The sequence below is a fragment of the Lucilia cuprina genome, chromosome 2 (assembly GCF_022045245.1).
Source record: "Lucilia cuprina isolate Lc7/37 chromosome 2, ASM2204524v1, whole genome shotgun sequence".
NCBI lineage: Eukaryota > Metazoa > Arthropoda > Insecta > Diptera > Calliphoridae > Lucilia > Lucilia cuprina.
In genome coordinates, this window is record NC_060950.1 from 18306469 (window position 1) to 18328723 (window position 22255).

General features: G+C 30.1%; 2 protein-coding genes across 2 annotated transcripts; both read left to right on the plus strand.

The window, feature by feature from the left end:
• The first annotated feature begins 365 nt into the window (after positions 1–365).
• LOC111686855 (probable serine/threonine-protein kinase DDB_G0277071) lies at positions 366–11836 on the plus strand. Its single transcript, XM_023449250.2, has 4 exons — positions 366–435; positions 8300–9278; positions 10238–11267; positions 11327–11836. Exons 2-4 carry the CDS (start codon positions 8408–8410, stop codon positions 11625–11627), a joined length of 2202 nt encoding a protein of 733 aa, XP_023305018.2. The 5' UTR covers positions 366–435; positions 8300–8407; the 3' UTR covers positions 11628–11836.
• A 4404-nt stretch (positions 11837–16240) lies between these two features.
• On the plus strand, positions 16241–22242 carry LOC111686853 (regulation of nuclear pre-mRNA domain-containing protein 2). Its single transcript, XM_046956711.1, has 10 exons — positions 16241–16833; positions 19074–19200; positions 19260–19716; positions 19811–19972; positions 20049–20151; positions 20222–20926; positions 20992–21098; positions 21168–21287; positions 21799–21835; positions 21922–22242. The coding sequence occupies exons 1-10, from the start codon at positions 16665–16667 to the stop codon at positions 22119–22121; spliced, it is 2187 nt and encodes a 728-aa protein (XP_046812667.1). The 5' UTR covers positions 16241–16664; the 3' UTR covers positions 22122–22242.
• Positions 22243–22255: the final 13 nt, after the last annotated feature.

The window sequence follows — 22255 nt, forward strand, 5'->3', positions numbered from 1 at the left end:
GCTGCTCCCCAAAAAAAGTACCATTTTTCACAAATTAATATGTAATTTGTTTATCTACCTCCCATCCCTATTATTCCCTATTATATTATTATTGTATTGTCATCATCGTCATAATCTTCGTCATCATTATTATCGTGCCCGTATTTCGATAATACTATACTATTGGAAATTATTAACGTGCCGAAGACGATGAATGCGAATGTGTTTGAGAATTCATTCGGTAGATGTGTTGACTAAAAACTTGCTAATAAATTTTCATTCACTTCATTTCAATTTCAGTTGTTCAACAATAATCACATAAAAATTCTTATAACCGTGTGTTTTTTTGAACTGAAATTTCTTTACGTTTTTTTAATTAACAAACCAAATAAATAAAAAATACAAACAAGTAAAAAAATACAAATATAAAATATTTAATTAAAAATTTAAAAAAAGGTGTGTGTAATATTTAAATATAAAACAAAAATTATAAAAAAAATTAAAGAAACGTGTCACAAACTATTTTCATTCATACGGATTTTTTTGAAAACTTTTTTATTCAATATAAAAAAGTATTTTCTATTTGTGGACGTGCCTTAAATGTGGTGGCTTAAATTTTTTTTTCATAATACAAATCTGAATGATAATTATAAATAATGAAATATACCAAAAAAGCTTATTTGGTGGCAACTTCCGTCGTCGCCGTCGTTTTTTTTTTTTTCAATGAATATAAATGTGTTTGATAATTTATTATAAATTGCACGTCTTAATGACCGGGCTAATCATTTAAACAGAAATCTTTATAAGCTTTACACTTCTCTAAAGTTGATTAAATTGTCATTAATTTACATATATAAAACCAAATATAAAATAAATGAAAAATATTCCATTTAATAACTTCATTAAGAAACAAAAACGTTGACAACTAAGGTGTGTGTGTGTGCAAGAGTGCGTGTTTTCATTTTTTTGTTTATATTTGTTTAAGTGTCAAAAGGAAGACAACCCTACCTAATCCGGTTTGTTAACAACGTAAACAAAAACAAAGAAGAACAAGACAATTATATGGCTTCAATGATAATCCATAGTAGTGTTAGTAATTTGGGAACACAATTAATTCAGCATAAGAATTTTAATTAAAAATAAATAAGCTTATATATCTATATACTATAAAAAAATATTTGTAAAAAACTATTGAAAAAAACCAAAAGAAGTTTGTTTACATTAACGGTAGTTGTTGTTTCGTTTAATGTGACCAGATTGTTTAAGTTATCTGGCAACTATAAAGAAGGATAAACATATGATAGATAATGCAGTGTTGTCAATAGCAAATTGTGTGTAAAAGTGTTAATATTAAGTGAAAAATAGTAAAAAAGATTTGTTGAAAGGCATTTTATTGCCAATTTTAAGGAATATGTGAAATTTTATATCTTTTGTGTTAAAAGTGTTAATATATATTGAAAAATAGCAAAGATAAACGTTGTTTTTCGTAGATTGAAAAAACGGCTGGGTTATTTTATCGCCGATTTTAAAGTTGTATAACATTATTTAAAGATAACATTTTGTGGAATGAAATAATAATATTTTGTAATTATTACCTTTTAAAATTGCTGAAATATTTGTAAATAAAAAAGAGTGCTTTTTTAATTCTTGATCGAAATCAATAAAAGGACATTATCTCAGTAAATAGAAGAGATATCAAGACAATTCCAAAAACATTTTTGTGGTAAAAATTAAATGATTAGTTACGACTTAAAGGATCCTTTAGACGATCACACTTTACATACATGAATTACATTTTACGTTTAGACGATACGATCCGTTCTATTCTACTCAAAATTTTGATAGATAATATTACTTGCGTGGGGGCTTTATTAATTTTTTTTTAAATTACAAGAGAAATGGGAGTTTAAAACTTAATTTAAAGGTTTTTTTTCAGATAACGTAACCAATTTTATAAAGAAGATGACTTTGTAATGTTAAATTGTTGGCGGTTGACGGAAAAGGTCAAATTCAAACGACTGAATCTTTTTCAGTACAACTAAAGCCATTAGAAAAGTAAACTTTTTGACCCTTGGGTCAAACATTTGTTAACATAAGGTTGACAGTTTGACGTAATAACAAAATTTGTTACACCATTTGAAAGTTTTATTTGACGGATTTAAAATAAAAGTTTTTAGCACGATTCAGTTCTTTAGATCACAGGGTTTTTCCTTTTCTCAATTTTGTTGAACTAACTAGTTTAAAGTTTTAAATTTAAGCTAAGGGTGGGTTTTTTTCGATAAAGTCAATCTACATTTATTGTTTAAGACTAGTTTAATCTATGTTTCGTGTTTTTCAGTAATCAGTAACGTTACTTATTTTCTAAGTTTAACTGAGTGCTATTGACCAATTAACCTAATCAGCAAAAACAATAAAATAATGAAACTGGAAGAAGAAAAACATAATATTTTATGTAAACAGTAATTTTGTCAATACATATTATTATTGTTTTAAACGTTTATTTAAATTTTTTCTAAAATTTTTCACTTTACAAAAGTAATATTTGCAAGAAACAGCTGTTCATTGTTTATGTTTTTGACTGAAAAGTTGGCAATACTAACAAAGTTAACTGAATTTAAATCCATAACTGAAAAACACAATCATCGATTAAAGTCCGTCTTAATTGGTTTCGAGTTGAATCTAACAGCAAGTTAAGCCTAGTTTAACTGTTTAGTAAGAAACCCGCCCTAAGTGTTATAAGCGATGAGATAAACTAAGTCCCGTTATTTTGCCCTTATTTGTTCACAAAGTGAATGTCGTGTGGGAACGGATTTTTTCTTGTAATTTTTTCACAACATTCACTATATTGTTAATTTTTTTACTTTTTAATTTATTATTATTTTTTTTTCAAATAAAATTTTCCTCTATAAAAATTCATCCAATTAGTTATTGTTAAATATTTTTTTCGTTAGCGAACTAAAAATTTCCCAGAATTGTTTATTTAATATTAAAGTAAATTACAAATTTTATATGTTTATAACTACATAAAGTAAAATTTGATTGGATTTTCCCAGAATTTGATAATGTTTTTTTTGCAGTTTTAGCAAATGCTGTTGTTGTTGTCATTAAAATGTTATTAAATATTTATTGAAAATTTGGATAACAAAATAATGATATGTAATAAAATATACAGCTTAATTAAAAATTCAAAAAAAATATATTGCAAAAATAATGAAAATTCCAAAAAAATAATAACTAAATGGCAGATTGAAATTTTCAAATGAATTTGGTTTCAAAGAAATATGAATACAATAAATTACCAAATTTCTGGCTAAAGCGTGAGTGTGTAACCCGGAATTCTGTAGGTATCACTTAATTAGTTTGAAATTTTTAGCAGATGCTAAGAGACCATCATGATGACGTTGTTTAAGAAATATGTTTCGATTCAATTTTATTGTATTACTTTAGAAATCCTTAAACTAAAACGAGTTTTAATAATTTCATCATAAACTCACACGCACACTCATCATAACATGATCTCTCTCTTTCTCTCGGAAATCAATGCAGGCATGGAAAATTCAGTACTTTTGTAATTTTTTTAGTATTTTCAAATTGTCGGGTCTGTAGTCTATTCTATAGTTTAGTCTATAGTCTAGCTTTTAGTGTAGTCTATAGTATAGTCTAGTCTATAATTTAGTCTGTAGTATAGTCTAGTCTATAGTCTAGTTATAGTCTAGTCTATAGTCTAGTCTATAGTCTAGTCTATAGTCTAGTCTATAGTCTATAGTTTAGTCTATAGTCTAGTCTATAGTCTAGTCTATAGTGTAGTCTATAGTGTAGTCTATAGTCTAGTCTATAGTCAAGTCTATAGTCTGGTCTATAGTCTAGCCTATAGTATAGTATATAGTCTAATCTATAGTCTAGTTTATAATCTGGTCTATAGTCTAGCCTATAGTCTAGTCTATAGTCTGCTCTATAGTCTAGCCTATAGTCAGTCAAGCGGAAAAATTAGTGCTTTAAAACCCAAAAATATTATTTTTTCATAATACTATTTCAAAATTTCAATTTTCCATGCCTGATTCATAACATTTCAAACAAATATTTTTTAATTTCTCTTTTAAAGTTGCTCTCTCACAAGATCAACAATCCTGACATATTTGATATCCTTTTGTAAATAATTCTCTCGTTTTACTAAAAGCGTGTGTCGTTTTTAATAACTGTTCTCAGAATTCATGAAATCTACCCTTCTTTCTCTCTCTCTCTCTCTTAATTTTCTGAAAAACCTGGAATATCAAACATATGTAGTTGTTGTTGTTGCTTTTTCTTTGAATTTTGCCAGCTTGTGCATGTCTTGTCTTCTTTGTAAAATGTTTTTTTTTGTGTTTGAAACAAAAGGATTTAATTCTCAAATAACAATTTATTTCATTCTATTTACATTTTATTTTCTACTCTAACGTTTATATTTCTCATTCTGTTTTGTGAAGTGTTAGAGAGAGGAGGGTTGTGTGTTAGAGTGTAAAGCAAAAGAAAAGGGTCTTTGATAAAATTTCGATTACATTGAAAGAAGAGACCTTTTAATTGAATGATAGTGTGAGTGATGAAATTAAATAAAATCTTTTGAAACTAAAAAAAAAAACATATTGACTGTAAAAATTTGCAAATATTTTAAGTGAGAAATAATTAAAGAATTTCCTTTGAACTAAGATTTTCTAAAGTGAGAGTTTGAAATAAGTTGATAATACAAGAATAATTTTAATATATAAATTTAAATTATTTAAATTAAAAACATGGATTAACAAAAAGTGAAAAATGCATGAAATAAAAGTTTTACTTTTAAATTTGGATTCGTAATGGAAATTTTAAATGATTTCTTTTGCAATTTTACGAAATGTTGAAATAATTTTGGATAAAATATTAAATTCAGAAGTTATTCTACATACAAATTGGATTTTAAAGTAGATGATTTAAAAGTGTTTAAATAATAAACTTTTATAAGGAAATTTGAAATAAAATTAGTAAAAAATTTTATAAATTATATAATTTTAATGTGATTAAAGTATAATTTTATAAGAATTTTAATACAATTGGATAATAACTAAAGAACTTTGAAAAAAAGCTAAACAATAATCTTGAATTTCATAACTTTGTATGTTTTGATAATTTCACAACAAGGCGAAATTTTGATAATAATCACACGTTGAATTAACAATGAATAATGGGTCAATTTTGTATGGCAACTAAAATTCGGTTGCGTTGCCAACTTTTTTGGCAACGCAACTGAAGTGGGAACCAAGATACATAATCGCCCCATAAAGTTTGCATATAAAGATCGACAAGTTTTCGAAATTTCTTAAAAGTCTGAGTTTTAATCTTAATAAGGACTTTTTACATATTTTTTTCTTACTTGTGTACAAAATAGTCTACTTTTTCCGACAATAAGTCGATTGTTTTAAAGATGATTTCTAAAATTCTAATGCAGTGTATTTATCTTACAGTTTTTACCGGAATTTGTAAAGAAATTACCGGATATTATCTGTATTTCTAGTACATTTTAGAAACATTTTATTAATAAGAACAGGATTCTAAAGATGAATCAAAAAGTCAACTTTTCGACTTTTTTTCATTATTGAAAAAGTCAATATTTCGTCTTTTTTGAATTTTTCAAAAGTTGTCTTTAAAAAAGTTTTTAATACCAACTAGACAACTGCGTATAGTTTCTTTAGTTATCCACTCCTTAACTTTATACTATTTTGAAATTGTCGACTTTTTTTCGAACGTTTTTTTTTTCAATATTGATTTTCGAGTCTTTTTTTTCGACAAGAAATTAATTGTTTGATTAACAGAATCCTAATATTGATCTGTTCGAACGTATTTCAACTTTTGTTCTAAAAAACTTATTAGGACAAAAAGTCGATTCTTCGAAAGTCGACTTTATTGTACTTTTTTTCAACTCTTCTAAAACAACTCCAAAGCAAACGTGCCAACGGAACAAAGTTGTTATAGGTATATCATTGTACTACTTTATACTAAATTTACTTTAAGTTAAAAGTTAAATAGAGATTAAAATATTTCATGTTAGAAACCATTAAACTTTAAAAAATTTTAATAGAAAATTTTATCTATAAAATGCTTCCACCGGATGTCTGCCAAAAAATGATTTGTATAAATTGTTATACATAACTATAAAAAAATATTATCAAAATTTAATTCTGATATCAAATTTATTATGAGCAATCGATTTTATACTACACCAGTATAGTAAGAAAGGTAGTTTTAAAATAGGTAGCACATTACTTTTAGTCTCAGTGTAAACGTATTTAAACCAAATAATTCTGCTCAGTGTTAAATTGAAACGCAAAATAAAATGATAAAATTGTATGGAAAAGCATAAAAAATACTCTATTTTAATTTTCCTCGAATAAAATATTTTCCAACTAAAATTCATTAAATATCATTTCGCATAGATACACAAACTTGTACATATACAGCAAGCCGCACATCAACTACGTCGTCTATTGCGTTGTTCTATTACTCTCTATACGTAGAATTCGAATCTTCTTTTATCCGTTATTTCTAGGAATTATTTGCCTGAGTTGATTTTTCTTTTTTTTTTTGCCAACTCTCTTAGTTTGTTGTTTGTTTGCATGGATATTGGGAAAAGTATTAGGGAAAGAGCGTGTGTACGATGATTTTCGTCTGCAACCTCAACTCCGTCATCATCATCAGCATATTTTGTTCACATTATAAACAAAATACAATTTCCACAAAATTTCTTTTTGTTTTTCGTTTATTAGAAAATCGTTGGTATATTTTTTTTTGTTTTCTTCTAGTCTAATATTGTATTTGACTTGAGGGTTAATATGAAGATTATTTTTGTGAAATATTTAATACTCATTACAATTTCTCTTAAAATCAGTTCGGTTGAAAATTCTGAAATATATGTACGTAGCTGGAAAACAGAAAAAAAAGAAATAATTGAAATTTTCTAGAAAATAATAAAAATAACATTTTCCATTAAAGTAGAGTTTTTAAGCTGAAATTTAATGTTATTGAAATAATATATATTATTTTTGTTATTTAATGGTGGCTGGGTGTTTTCATTTGAAAAATTATTTTGTTTGAATTTTATAAATTTTCTCATATTTTACAAATTTTGAATTTATAGATTTAAAAAAGGATGAAGGATGAACTTTGTCGGTTCTAATTCAGCTGTAGTTCGGTTCTAGATCAGATCAGTTTTAGTTGAGATTTAGTTTTGTTCTAGTTCAGGTCTAGGTCTAGTTCAGTTCTCGTTCATTTCTAGTTCAGTTCTAGTTCAGATCTAGTTCAGATCTAATTCAGTTCTAGTTCAGTTCTAGTTCAGTTCTAGTTCAGTTCTAGTTCAGTTCTAGTTCTAGTTCAGTTCTAGTTCAGTTCTTGTTCAGTTCTAGTTCAGTTCTAGTTCAGTTCTAGTTCAGTTGTAGTTCAGTTCTAGTTCAGTTCTAGTTCAGTTCTAGTTCAGTTCTAGTTCAGTTCTAGTTCAGTTCTAGTTCAGTTCTAGTTCAGTTCTAGTTCAGTTCTAGTTCAGTTCTAGTTCAGTTCTAGTTCTAGTTCAGTTCTAGTTCAGTTCTAGTTCAGTTCTAGTTCAGTTCTAGTTCAGTTCTAGTTCAGTTCTAGTTCAGTTCTATTTCAGTTCTAGTTCAGTTCTAGTTCAGTTCTAGTTCAGTTCTAGATCAGTTCTAGTTTAGTTCTATTTCAGTTCTCTTTCAATTCTAGTTCAGTTCTAGTTCAGTACTAGTTTAGTTCTATTTTTGTTCTATTTTAGTTCTCTTTCAATTCTAGTTCAGTTCTAGTTCAGTACTAGTTTAGTTCTATTTTAGTTCTATTTCAGTTCTCTTTCAATTCTAGTTCAGTTCTAGTTCAGTTCTAGTTCAGTTCTAGTTCAGTTCTAGTTCAGTTCTAGTTTAGTTCAGTTTTAGTTCAGTTTTAGTTCAGTTCTAGTGCAGCTCTAGTGCTCTAGTTCATTTCTAAGTCAGTTCCAAATCAGTTTTAACACGTTATAATTTTAATTTTATTTTAGGTTAACTTTTACATTTTACAAGTTAAACTCTTTGAAAGGAATGACTTATTCTTTAACCAATAATTGTAGGTTAATAAAACCTCGATAATTTTATATAAAACTAAGTGGGGTAAAAACTACTTCTAATTTCTACGAATATCACGACATAATATTGCCACTAATTTAAAAGTATTTTTTCCAACCACAAACATATTACCTCCTCCAATACTTAGAAATTCTTTTTTAACAAATTAAATTTAAAAATTGTTTTTTAATTTAAACTTTTCTTTCCTTCATTTGCAGTTACACTTAACAAACAACTAGTTGAAATAAAAGAGAAATAGAAACACAAATGTCAATGGAAAATCCCCATAATTTTGTATAAAAAAAACGTTTTAATTATAAATTCAGATGGGTCACCGTTTTAGTAAAACTGCTGCAAATAATATTGCTGCTAAAACAACGACAACAACTACTATTTCTACAGAAAAAGCATTTACCACAACAACAACAAATATAATACCTATACCTAACGGTAATCAACAGCAACAACAACAATTTGTAGGACCCACTATAAATTTACAAATACAAGGAAGTCCTACCACCACTACCTGTAGTGGAAGTAACGATAATAATCTTATAACAACAACAGCTGGCATTTTACAGCAACAGCAACAACAACAGCAACAGCAAACTAATAGTATTAGCAATAGTTTAACATCAGTTAATAATTTATCGTGTGGACGTCAGATAATCATTAAAATTCAATTGGCTAAAATGGAAAACGGAAATGAAACATCATTATCACCACAACAACAACAACAACTGCAACAGGACTCTAGCACTACTACGAATAATACTACTACTTCCTTGGAAAGTTTAACAGCTGATTGTAATCTCAATTCCCGAGAATTAGCAACAACAGTAACAGCAGCGGGTACACAATTTTTAAATCTTACTTTAAATGGTAGTAGCCATCCTACTACTTCATTGTCTTCAACAACAACAACATCATCATCATCATCATCTTCTGCTTCATTATTTAGAACTGCTGGCAGTTCTTTGAATAGAAATAATAATTATTTAAATAAAAATAGTGGCATGACAAGTTCAGGTGCCATGTCAAGACATGAACGTCCGGAACGTTTTAATTCTTTACAATTTAATGATGAAATTGTCGAACAAAATATTGGTGAAATTGTTGAGTATTGTGAAGTTTTGGAAGATCATCATCAGCTGCAACAACCTGCTGGTAGTTTGCATATGCAAGCAATTAATGAAGGTAAGGAATTGAAAAAAATCGAAGATTCGAAGTTTACAAAAAAGTTTATATGTAAAATAATTTTTTAATAGTAAATTTAAAAAAAATGTCGATCTTTTTTATAAAAAAAAAAACTTTTCGAAAAATTCGAAATTTTGAAAAAAGTAGAAATTTCAAAAAAAAAAAAAAAATTAAAGAAAAGTTCACAATTTCTCAATATAGTTTAGAATACAAGCTTTTTGAAGCATTTTCGAAAATTCGAACTTATTTTCGAAAATTCGAACTTAAGTTCGAAAAATTTTTTAAACAGTTAAAATATTCTCTAAATTATTTAGATTCATAAAATTGCAATTTTTATTTAATTCAACCTCAATTTGTTAGTTTTTTTGCAAGCTTTTTGAAGCCATTTCGAAAATTCGAACTTAAGTTCGAAAAATTTTTTAAACAGCTAAAATAATCTCTAAATAATTTAGATTCATAAAATTGCAATTTTTATTTAATTCAACCTCAATTTGTTAGTTTTTTTGCAAGCTTTTTGAAGCATTTTCGAAAATTCAAACTTATTTTCGAAAATTCGAACTTAAGTTCGAAAAATTTTTTAAACAGCTAAAATAATCTCTAAATCATTAAGATTCATAAAATTACAATTTTTATTTAATTCAACCTCAATTTGTTAGTTTTTTTGCAATTTTAAAATTAAAAATTTTGCAAGAAAAAATCTTTTCATTGATTTTTATTTATTTTATCAAATATGTAATTAAACATTTAATAATAATTAATTACTTTGCATAATTGTAAAAAAGTCCAAGATGTAAAATAAAGCACTTGTGGTTTTCTGTTACGCACAAATATTCAAAAATAAAATTGTAAAAATATCATTCATTATAAGTCTAATAAAACAACAGATGTGTTTTGCTTTTATTTAAATAAGTTAAAAATTTTTTAATTGTTATTTTATCTTATTATCCACTTAATTTCAGAACCAGATAATAACGAGGCAAATGTTTGCTGTCGCCGTAAATCAAAGTCTTTAGCAGCAAGTGGAAGTTCAATGTCTTCTAGCAGTAATAATACGGGTGCGAAAACGAAAAGTCGTTGTCGTAAGTGTAGTTGTCGCGATGCATTCAGACGCTTTTTAGATCCCTCACTATCAAGATCATCAAATAAGGCCAGCAAACAACAGCAGCAACAACAACAACAGCAGCAGCAGCAACAGCTTAAAGAACAAAAACGTAACAAATCACAAGATAGACATTCCATTAATAATCCACTGGTTATAAATAATACAAATAAAGTCACATTACAACAGCAACGTAATTCCATGCATTCCACCACCACAACCACCATCATGAACACAAATACACCAACAACAAGACCCCCAACAAGTACAACAACATCAACAGCAGCTGCTGCTATAGTTGTACCCCCTGCAGTAAGCAATCAAGTAGCATTATGGGGCCCGGCCACTACTACAAATGGCAGTGATGTTATTATACCCCTAACAACACCAGCACCATCACAATTTGTTGTGCTACAATGTGCTATAGTAAATCCCTCGAATGCAGCTCTACCACCCCTACCTAATATCCATAACCCCAACACCTCCAATTCTTGCTTAAACAGCAATAGTTTATTAGCAATAACGCAAGATCTAACACCCTCTTCTTCCTCCTTGTCCAACTCCACCTCCATCTCCAATGATTTAATGGTTAAAGTTCCTGCTAATCCCACAAGACCGGCGGCAGCTGTTAGCGGTTCCACAGGACCCATTGTACATTCACAAGTAGATTTTGTTCACTATCTAGTGCCCGATTTGGAACGTATTACCAATTCCAGTTTTTATTGGGGTAAAATGGATAGATATGAAGCTGAACGTTTGTTGGAGGGTAAACCAGAGGGTACTTTTCTGCTGCGCGATTCAGCCCAAGAAGAATTTCTATTCTCAGTAACATTTCGTAAATATGGACGCTCTTTGCATGCTCGCATTGAACAAAGTGATCATCGTTTTAGGTTAGTTAAGCCAGCTTCAAAATAAATTTAAAGTTAATTAATTTTTCTTACTTCCACAGCTTTGACTGTCATGATCCTTGTGTTTTTACCGCTCCCACTGTTACCGGACTGCTGGAACATTATAAAGATCCCGCCTGTGTTATGTTCTTTGAGCCTATGCTTACCATACCATTACATCGTAAGAATTGCTTTTCCCTGCAGAAACTATGTCGTGCCACAATTGTCTCGAATACCACTTACGATGGTATCAATGAATTAGAATTACCGGCACGTCTCAAATCCTATCTAAAGGAATATCATTATAAGCAAAAACTGCGCGTTAAATCCAATGAACCCACCTACACTATACACTGTAAATAGTGTAAAGATATAACGGCTAATATGAGCCGTCAACAGCAAGAATTTTTACCCATAACAACGTATCATAAGGCCTATCATGTGGCCAGATATCAATATGAACGTGATACATATCATCAGCGTTTAATTAAATGGTACGATGACAAGTTGCGTTCATTGGAGGAACACAAACAATTACACACAAATAAATGTGTGATTTTCTAAAAAAAAAACAAAAAACAAATAAAACATTAAAGAAAAGAAAACATCCTCCTCATCATCATTATTTTTATACCCTACACCACTATAGTGGGGAGGGTATTATACGTTTGTGTTGATGTTTGTAATATACAAAAATATTGGTCCAATACCCACCTTAAAGTATACCGATCGATTCAGAATCATTTTTTGAGTCGATTAAGACATGTCCGTCCGTCCGTTTGTCCGGCTGGCTGTCCTTGTGCGCAAGGTACTGGCCTCAATTTTCAAGATATTTTGATGAAATTTGGACCAAGCATGTTTTTTGGCACAGGGACGAAGCCTATTGAAAATGGTTGAATCATTTTTTGAATCGATTAAGACATGTCCGTCCGTCCGTTTGTCCGGCTGGCTGTCCTTTTGCGCAAGGTACAGGCCGCAATTTTCAAGATAATTTGATGAAATTTGCACCAAGCATATTTTTTGGCACAGAGACGAAGCCTATTGAAAATGGTTGCCCCCATACAACCGTACCTCCCGATTTCAACTTTTTATGCCATAATTACGTCAAATATTCTATTATCTCTCGAAAAATTGGTACAAATAAGTTTTATATAAGTATAAATGACACTGCAGATTTTCGTAAGGATTAGCCCTTATTTGGCCCTAGCCCCTATACAACCCCCCCTTCAAAAAATGTCTTAAACATCTAAAATTGATTTGTAACCATTTGTATCGCAATGAAACTCAACAAAACTAACTGTTATTTAAAAATATATCCTTTTCCCAAATTTACCGAGGATCGGCCCATATTTGACCTATATAAAGCCTAATTTAGAAATTTTGTTTTTTATTTATCAATAAATTGCTTAAATATTTTGGAATAATATTCAACATAAAAGTTTTTTTTATAAAAAGTAAAAATTTTAAAAATATACTCATGGTGTAGGGTATTATATGGTCGGCCATGACCGACTATACTTTCCTACTTGTTTTTTTGTTTTATTTTCTTTTTTTTTATTGTTAAATTTGTGTGCAGTAGTATTTAGCTCCTAAAAACATCTTTATATTTAATAATATTTACTAGTTTATAGATATAAATCTAAATAAATAAATTATTTATTATAATTATTATTAATATTCAATTGTATTATGTATCAAATATAGACAGACAATCCCCAGTGAATTATTTTATATATAAGGCAAAACAAAAAAACAACAACAAACAAGCTAAATTTATAAACAAACCTTAACTTATAAAATCAAAAATAAATAATATTTATAATTAAAAAATAATATACAAAACTAAAATTTAAAATTAATAATAAAAAATATTTAATATTAATAATATTATAAATAGTTAACTACCTAATGTATTTGTATTACATAATTATGTATTGAAGAAAACAAAAACAAACAAAAAAAACTTAATTAAATTATATAGAAACCATTTGATAGTATTAAGTTAGAAAAAGACTTGTATTTTATTTTGTTTCTGCCCCTCATCATCGCTCTAAAAAAAACAAACTAAATTCTCATAATATTTAAAAAGAAAAAGTAATTATTTATTTTGAAAAAAATAATAAAAATAAACAAATTTTTTTGTTTTTTAGTGTATTAAAAGAACAAAAATACCTTAAAGCTAAATGTGTTGTTTATTTATTCACAATTAGATAAAATATCTTTGTTTTCATTTCAATGTTGAAAGAATAAATTTTTCAAATTCGTAAGAAGGTTTTATATAAGTTTGTCATTCCTTTAGTAATTTTCCGACCCTATATATCTTCTGGATCCTAACAGATAGGGAAAGTGATTAAGTCATGTCCATCTGTCTGTATGTTTGTTAAAATCAGTTTTTAGAGGACCCTAGATATCGGCCAGATCCGAATCTTCAATAAATCTATTAGACATGCTTTCGGGAAGATCGCTATTTAAAATCAGAAAAATCGGTTCATAAATAACAGAGATTCATCAAAAAATGAAATTTTTTAAACATGCTCAAACAGAAATTGCAAAAAAAAACACAAAAAAACCTAATCATACGGTAAATTTTGTTATTGTACTCTTGTTTATAAAATCAAGGCAGAGCGGAAGCAGCAGCAGAGCGAGAGCATCACTAGTGTGCTGTTATGGCTAGAAACATGAAATTAAGTATGTGGAGCCTGGCTTAAGTTAGAAGCCATAAAAGGGAACTTTTTGGTACTTCTTCGTTTTACAATAATATTGAACCTAGAGATATGAAATCTTAAGTCTGAATTAGGTGAGAATCCATTAAAAGGGAATTTTTTGGTACTAATATTCTATAATATTGAACATGATATTAAGAATTTAGAGTCGGAATTTGGTGAGAACCGGAAAAAATGAACTTTTTGGTATTTTCTGTTTTTTAAAAGGAACTTTTTGAATTTTCTATAATATTGAACCTAGAATTATAAAATTAAGTATTTAGAGTCTAAATTAGGTGAGAACCCATAAAAAGGAACTTTTGGGTTCTTTTTCGATTTTCAAAAGGTATTCTACTGAATTTTCCATAAGTAGTAAGTTATGTAAATGAGGACTTTTTGGTAGTGACTTTTTTTAACACACCTTGTTAGGGTTAATCTATAAATCTATTGGGCTAAGTGAAGTAGGGTGAGCTGGACAGTTGAATATGTGGTGGGTATCATGAGGACCCTGTCTACATGCTGGGCATATATTTGGGACGGCACGTTCTATGCGGTACCAGTAGGCGTTAAGCCTGTTGCTCCATCCTAATCGCAGTTGTGCCAGAGCAACTCTTGTTTTCCGCGGCAGTTTCTTATCTATTTCTCCTCTAAAAACGATATTCATGTTGTAACCTGAAACCGCAGCATTGATGGCGTCTCTATGAATGTCGTTCAAAGCTTTTGTATACTAACTCTGATCTGATTCGCATGCTCTCCTCGTATACACGAAGGTTCTCCCTGACATGCCTCGGGAAAACATCGTACTGTGTGATGTTATAGTAAGGCTGACATACCGGGAGCAACTGATTAGTCAGCATGACATTATGTTCCTTGACTGGAAGGACCTTCGTTTCCTCGTGTAGGTGTTTACAGTCCGTAGGGCAGCACTTTGGCAGCTTTGAATATTTCTCCAATGGGAATCACTCAGCGAAGGAATGCACACTAAAGCAGCACTGACCGGTCAATTGTTTCAAAGATAGCTAGTAAGGTTTTTTGTCCATTTCCCAAGTGCTGCCGGAAATATATTAAATACTGTTGATTGGTATATAGTCAAGACTAATGTGATCTATAGCCACGACTAGAGACTTATCTATAGTTAAGAATATAGACAGATCTGTAATGTATAGTTAAGACAATACTGATCCATAGTCAAAACTGTAGTGAAGACTATAGAGATGTTTCCCCTAAGTCGTAATTCTATGTTCCGTAATTTAACTAGAGGAGTTAACTTGATTAAGCAGACCTATTCTTACAGAATTTTTGTGTGATTGTCAGTCAAAAATTTGACTAACGAAGACTGATAGTGATAGTAGATTCATAGTCGTCACACCCGTTAGATAAAAGGAGCATCAGTTTATTTGTATTAGCCTCGTAAAGAAACCATCAGATGCATTTCTGAACATACCAATTTTCTTCCAATTAAAATTTGCTATCACAAAAAGTTTTTAAATACTTAGACCTGGTTCACACTGAAAAACTTTTGATTTTGTGTGTGAGAGAAAGAGATGGTTGACATTTCTTTCTCTTTCACACACAAAAATCAAAAGTTTCCCCAAAAAGTTTTCAGTGTGAACTAGGTCGTAGAAAGCTTAGTTCGATGCCAACCTTAAGTTTTCTGCTTTATACCACGTGGCAAATAATAACAGTACAGTTTTCCTGGAATGACCGCTCAGATGATGCGTTTCTGAAAATGTATTTCTTTGTTTTTTAGAAAATTGACAAATAGAACAGAAAATATATGTTTATATAAGCTTAAAAATGTGTTTTTATTTTTAAACATATCCAATACAAATTACAATACGCTTTGTTATTATTTATAAGATATTTTTATTACAAATACAAAATAATTTAAATATAAATTTAAAATAAAATATTTGTATACAAAAGCTTAAGAAATTATAACGAAACAAAATATTAAAAATAAATATTAAAGTGTTTATGAGAAAAAATTAAAATACCAACAAAAAAATCATAAAAATTGAGTATTTTCTTTATTGAATTATAAAAAAAAATTGATAAACTAAAGAAAAAACAAAGCTTATGAATAATTACATAAATAAAATAACATACAATACGAAAAATAATGTTTAACCCACCTAAAGTTTGCATTTACTCTACAACTACTGATCAAAAGATGGCGCTTTCATCACAAACCCTTTCATTACCAGGTGGCAACTTTATAGCGTCAAATTTTCACATTTTTTATACCGAAATGTCAAATGGAAAATAATTTAAGAAAAACAACACAAAAAGCAAGAAAAAAAACCAAAAAGTGTTAATATAATAAAAACGCGCGTATTTTTACAAAATTTTATTAATTTAACAATATTCTAAGTGCTTAAATTTTATTACAACAATTGCATTAACTATTTTACATGTGGATTTAACAGAAAATATCTTTAATAATATTAAAAAAGACAAGTGTTTGATGCTAGTGAAAAATTTTTATCAAAGTGAATTTTTTTCTTTTCGTTCTACCTTACGGGAGGTTCTTGTACACGAGCAAATTTATTTTTGCTGAGATTTTTCTAATGCCGCATATATAAGTTTTGCCAGTTTAAAACTATTATAAAAAAGAAAATAAAATTTATTTTATATTCATAGAAAAAATAAATAACTAAAACACTGACGTGATTTAAAGATTTGAACAGAAAAAATTATGGCTTCTGTTAAAGCAACAGAAGAGTTTGATGTTGATTTGTTTGAAACTCGACTGGAATCTCTTAAAGATACCCAAGAAGGTATACAGCAAATGTCGACATGGTGTTTGGCACAACGTGGTCATCATAAGAAAATTGTATCTTCTTGGTTGAACGTTTTCAAACGGGGTGAGTAAGAAATATGTTTTTTTCTGATTTTTGTTTTGTTCACGCTATTCCTGCTGCTCTCTTAGGGAGATTTGGGATAATGAACAACAATGAATTTTTGGTACATGTTATTTGTTTTGCAAAGATTTGAAGACGCAGGATTCACGCTAGACGACTGTTACTTGTATTACTTAATGAAACTTTTGTGTAGACTCCTTAGGGAACCGTGGAAGTAGGCCAAGAAATTGGGCTACTTCAATGAGGCTAGTCTATAAATCCATTGGGCTAAGTGAAGTAGGGTGGGCTGGACAGTTGAATATGTGGTGGGTATCATGGTGACCCTGTCCACACGATGGGCATATATTGGGGACGGCACGGTCTATGCGGGACCAGTAGGCGTTGAGCCTGTTGCTCCATCCCGATCTCAGTTGTGCCAGAGTAACTCTTGTTTTCCGCGGCAGGTTCTTCTCTATTTCTGCTATGGGTATTTCTCTTTTGAGGAATACAACTAAACCATCCTCTCCCTTAGGCTTTGACTCTTCCATATTTTCCTGTAGGGACTGTTCATACAGTGGTCACAGTTTTATACACTTCGGTGGCCTTATTAGGGCTAAAAAAGAAATGCAATCGGCGCCTTTAGTATGATCACTGCCTGCGCCACTAGGCTTTCCATGTTGCCTGTAGTGGCTAATGATGCGGTGACTTTGATGTCTCTATCGTGACTAGTATAAATAACCCTTTGTAATAGGCAACTTTTGTATTTTGAAGATAACGGCTTTGTAGAAGAAACGTACATCTGTTTCTGCTAAAATTAGCCTTGGAGTATAAGCTTATACCCACCCCAAGTATAATGCTTCTTAAGTTGTCTTTTTTTTCTAACAATTACCAATGTTCGTTTTTCCTCATTCATGGTATTTTGTCTGGAGATGTCTTTTGAGAATGGTATAATTTAGAGATTATCTCAGTGTTAAACTCCTAAAAGATCTAGTTCTCGTTGCCTTTAGAGTTTGATGATATCCGAAGTATACTTCAAAGTGTCCTGGGATAGACAGATTACCTTTTTTAGGTAGTCTTTAGCTTAGCTTTGCTGTCATGAACTCGCCATTCCCTCTACTTAATCCTTATTGGGATTAAGTATAATAGTATTGTCATTGTCCTCTTATATGGGTGCCAATTGGAGATTGATCCAATATTATTTGAACATCTTCGTGTCCACTATTTTCTTTTTTTGGTGACGTTCTACGGTGGCCGATAGTTCTTTCCTGGCAAAAACTTTCGGTTGATAAAGCTGTCGCTGGGATGACAATCTTTGGCCAAGAATGACACGGGTCATTCCGCAGTGAAAATCCAATTGTGGTGGAATTGACAATTGGTGATATATAACTTAACTATCACAACATAACTGTCATTCACCTCTTCCAACATACGTTATTGATATGACGGCAATGTTATTATCATCTGAAGGTTTTAGAGTCTAAAGTTTAGACATGAAGCAGGACAACATGTACACATGAAGCAGGACAACGATAACACATGAATCCCGAAGGGATGAACACTTGCCGTCGTTAAAGTATTAGTCCTTGACGGCAATGTTATCATCATTTGAGGATTCAGTGTATAAACCCATATTAAACGTTTAAGGTTGCATTCAGCCATATCTGATTAAAACCTTCTATTTCACCTTTACATTTTTTGGCAATGTTTTGAAGAACACATGAGGAGGACGACGATTGTTTTTTGTTTCAAGGGAACACCACCTCAGTTCGTTTTATTCTGCGGAAAATACAATAATCCCTACGTTATTGAACAATCTATCATCTCTCCCTTGGGGTAAAACGATTGATGGGAGATGCGGGTTTGTTCTGGGGTGCACTCGGTGAGAGATTGCCAAAACTTTGGATAGTTTAAGTATTATTTCGAATGCAACCTACAATCATACAGTAACCTACAATCATGCAGCAATCAATACACTTTTTAAAACGCTTAATTTTGATTCAGATTCATACAATTTAGATTCAATAACTCTAGGATATTCTGATCATAAGAGAACTTTGCCATCAGCCCATGATGCTGATCACAATTACAATTGCTCAAAGTTGACGACATCAAAAGTTTTAACGAAAATTAAAAGATTCATAACAATCCATATTCGAATTGTTCACAAAAATTTTAAGTTTTCTCGCCAAATTCCAGTTTTAAAAAACACAATTAGGAATTCAAATAAAAATAAATGAATTTATATAATTTTTGTTTATTTTTAGTACGCGTTGAACATCGTCTGGTGTTATTTTATTTAGCAAACGATGTCATACAATATAGTAAAAGAAAACGTTATGAATTTGTTGAAAGTTGGGCAACAGCATTACAAAAAGCCACAACAATGGTCCGGTAAGTCTATTATCATTACCATAATATAAAACAAATTATTTATATTAATCTTTTTACAGAGATGAAAAAGTCAAAAATAAAATTCTACGCATCTTTAGCATTTGGGAACAACGTGAAATCTACAATGAAGAATTTCTAACAGACTTATGTGGTCTATTGAATATAGCACCACCGAAAAAATCCCACACACCCACGGTAGATTCTGATGATTTTCAAAATGCCAATCTAATAACAAGCATACGAGAGTGTGTTGAATTAGGAGAGGCCACAGATAAAAGTTTTAAAAAATTGCCAAAAACACCAAATTGTGATATAGAAAGTATTAAGCAACAATTAAAAGATAAAACAAATTCAGATGATGTTGAAAAGGAAATCGAACGTTATGTTACATATATTGGAGCTTTTACAAAGAATCTACAGGCGGAAATAAAATGTCGTAAGACGGTGGTGAATAATGTCGATACGGCGATAAAATTCTATGCCAATCAAAGGGGAGAAGTTAAAGTTGTAGTTAGTGTAAGTCTACAAGAAATAATATAAGTTTTTTCGGCAATTTATGATAGAAAAATAGATTGGTTATTAAATTTGTGTTTTTTTATTTATTTCTTAGGCTTACAAGAATTTTGGCAGCCGCATAAAGTTGGTTAAAAAGAAATTAGATGAAATTGCTCCAACTTTACCTAGTCCTATACCTTCACCGGATATAAATGCACCATCACCCGAACCCGATACCGATTTACAATTACCAGATGAACAAACGCCTCTAACAATGGTAAGTTAGAGTTAAGATATTCATCGAAGGACTAATTTAATAACAAAACTTTGTTTTGTCTTTTTTAATTTTGCAGAATTTTTTGAAAAACAGTTTCAATGGCTACTCCAGTTACATGGACGGTAATTTACCTTTTGATATCAATGATTTTAAACGTGATGAAAATGCTAAATCCTCAAGTATGTTAAATAAATTCTTCTAAAATCACTTTTTCGAATTATATTTGACAATTTTGTTTCTTTTCCAAAGGTCAACCTATAGAAGTAATTGGTTCTAGATCAGATGATGAAAGCTATAATCCTAGTGCTGACTATTATAAACCTGAATCAATAAGTGCCTATCCGGGCACTAATAGCATGTCTATACCGGGTTTGGCACCTATGCCGGTACCCTCAGTGCCAACGGGAGGTTATACCTCGCTGGCAAGATCATCTCATCAATATGGAGATATCCTACCACCTCCCCCCAATCCACCAATGTTTGGTGGTCCCACAAATTCTCTTACCAATAATCTACATCATAATATAAACTCTGGCTATAGTGCTCATAATCCCCGGACATACAATACCGATAACAGTTATAATCCAAATGTGTACAATCGCCGGCCGGTAAGTGCAGCCCCAGTTCAACCTTTAATGCCTCCACCACCAATGCCACCCACGGTGGGCTCCATAGATTCAACGGAGAGTAGTGATTTTAATTCAACCTGGGATATGAATATGTCCTGGACAAATGCTTTGGATAGTTCCAGTGTTTCGAATTCATCCTATAGTCATACACCAATTGATACACCTCATTCACCGCCTCATTTCGATTCAGATGCACACAATTCAGATTCAACCACACTAGAGTATTCTGATCATGATGGAACTTTATCATCAGCCCAAGATGTTGATCATCGTCAGCTGATTTTACCAGCTTTTGGTATTGGTACTAAATTAGGCTTAAGCAAAGGTAATTAACATAAACTAATTAGTCAATAAACATGAATTTAATAAAATTTGTTCTTACTCTCTTAGAAAAAACCCGTCAATTGGATATAGATCATAGAAATCTAATATCATTAACTGGATCACCAGGAGCAAGTGATAATGACAAAAAGGCCTGGTATCAGGAAACAAATGAGGTTTGTTAATGTTATAAAAATGTCTAATTTGCGAAATTTTTAACATTTCTTATTCAATTTTCATTTTAGTTATCGGGCGATGTTGATTATCGTACTTTTGGTCAAAATATTAAAACCATAGAAACTACAGCCACAATACCATTTTTAAATGATAATTCTTCTGTATCTTCTAATGACACAACAGGAAATGTAAGTAATTTTTTCGTTTGTTTCTAAACATTAAACATTAAGAGGCATATGGAGATCGAGGGGTCGAACGATCTCTAGAACGAAAAATTTATAGTTTGAATAAACAACTGATAAATTAATCGAATGAAGAAATGATTGATCGAACGATCAAATGATAGAAATTTTGTATGATCAAATGAAATATCGAATGAATAAAACGTAGATAATCGAATGATCGTGAAGAGAGATCGACACATGTAGATGTTGAATAATCTGTAGACCGAAAGATCGATAGATCAAATTATCAAATGATAGATAGATCGTATGATTAAATGATAGATAATCGAATGATCAATTGTTAGATAGATAACAACAACAACAGTCACGGAAAACTTTCTGATATTTTTTTATTTCGCTGTTTAATAACTTTACATTTTTTTTACCAAATTCTATAAATTTTATTTCAACTGAAACAAACATTATCTGTATATATTCAAACCTTAAACATATACTTTTCTTTTTTCTCTCAAAGATTACATCATCTCTTACATCACCCCAGAAAAATAACAGTAAGTTGTCTTTTGCTATTAATATTAACCAAAACGTTTCTTTATTTCTATATAATTTTTTTATTTTATTATTTATCTTTTTTAAGGTCCTTCAAAAGAATCTCACAAAGATGATTCTTATTTAGAGAATACAGACGGAGGTATGGCTGGTTATGATCCAACAGATATGGTTGTTGATATGGACATGTCTGATGATGATCTTGATGATATATTTAGAGGTTTGCTTATTTATTTTTATTATTTTTCTTTTGTTCGTTATAATCTTACAGCCGATATCTATTTATGATTTCTATGATTTATTTTTTGATTATTTATTATGTTTTTTTATGACCTCTTTTCATTTCGTTCAAAAGATTATTGGTAAATTTCAAGATCTGATACTTAAAAACGATTTTAAGACTATTGCGCACGGGTTGTTTT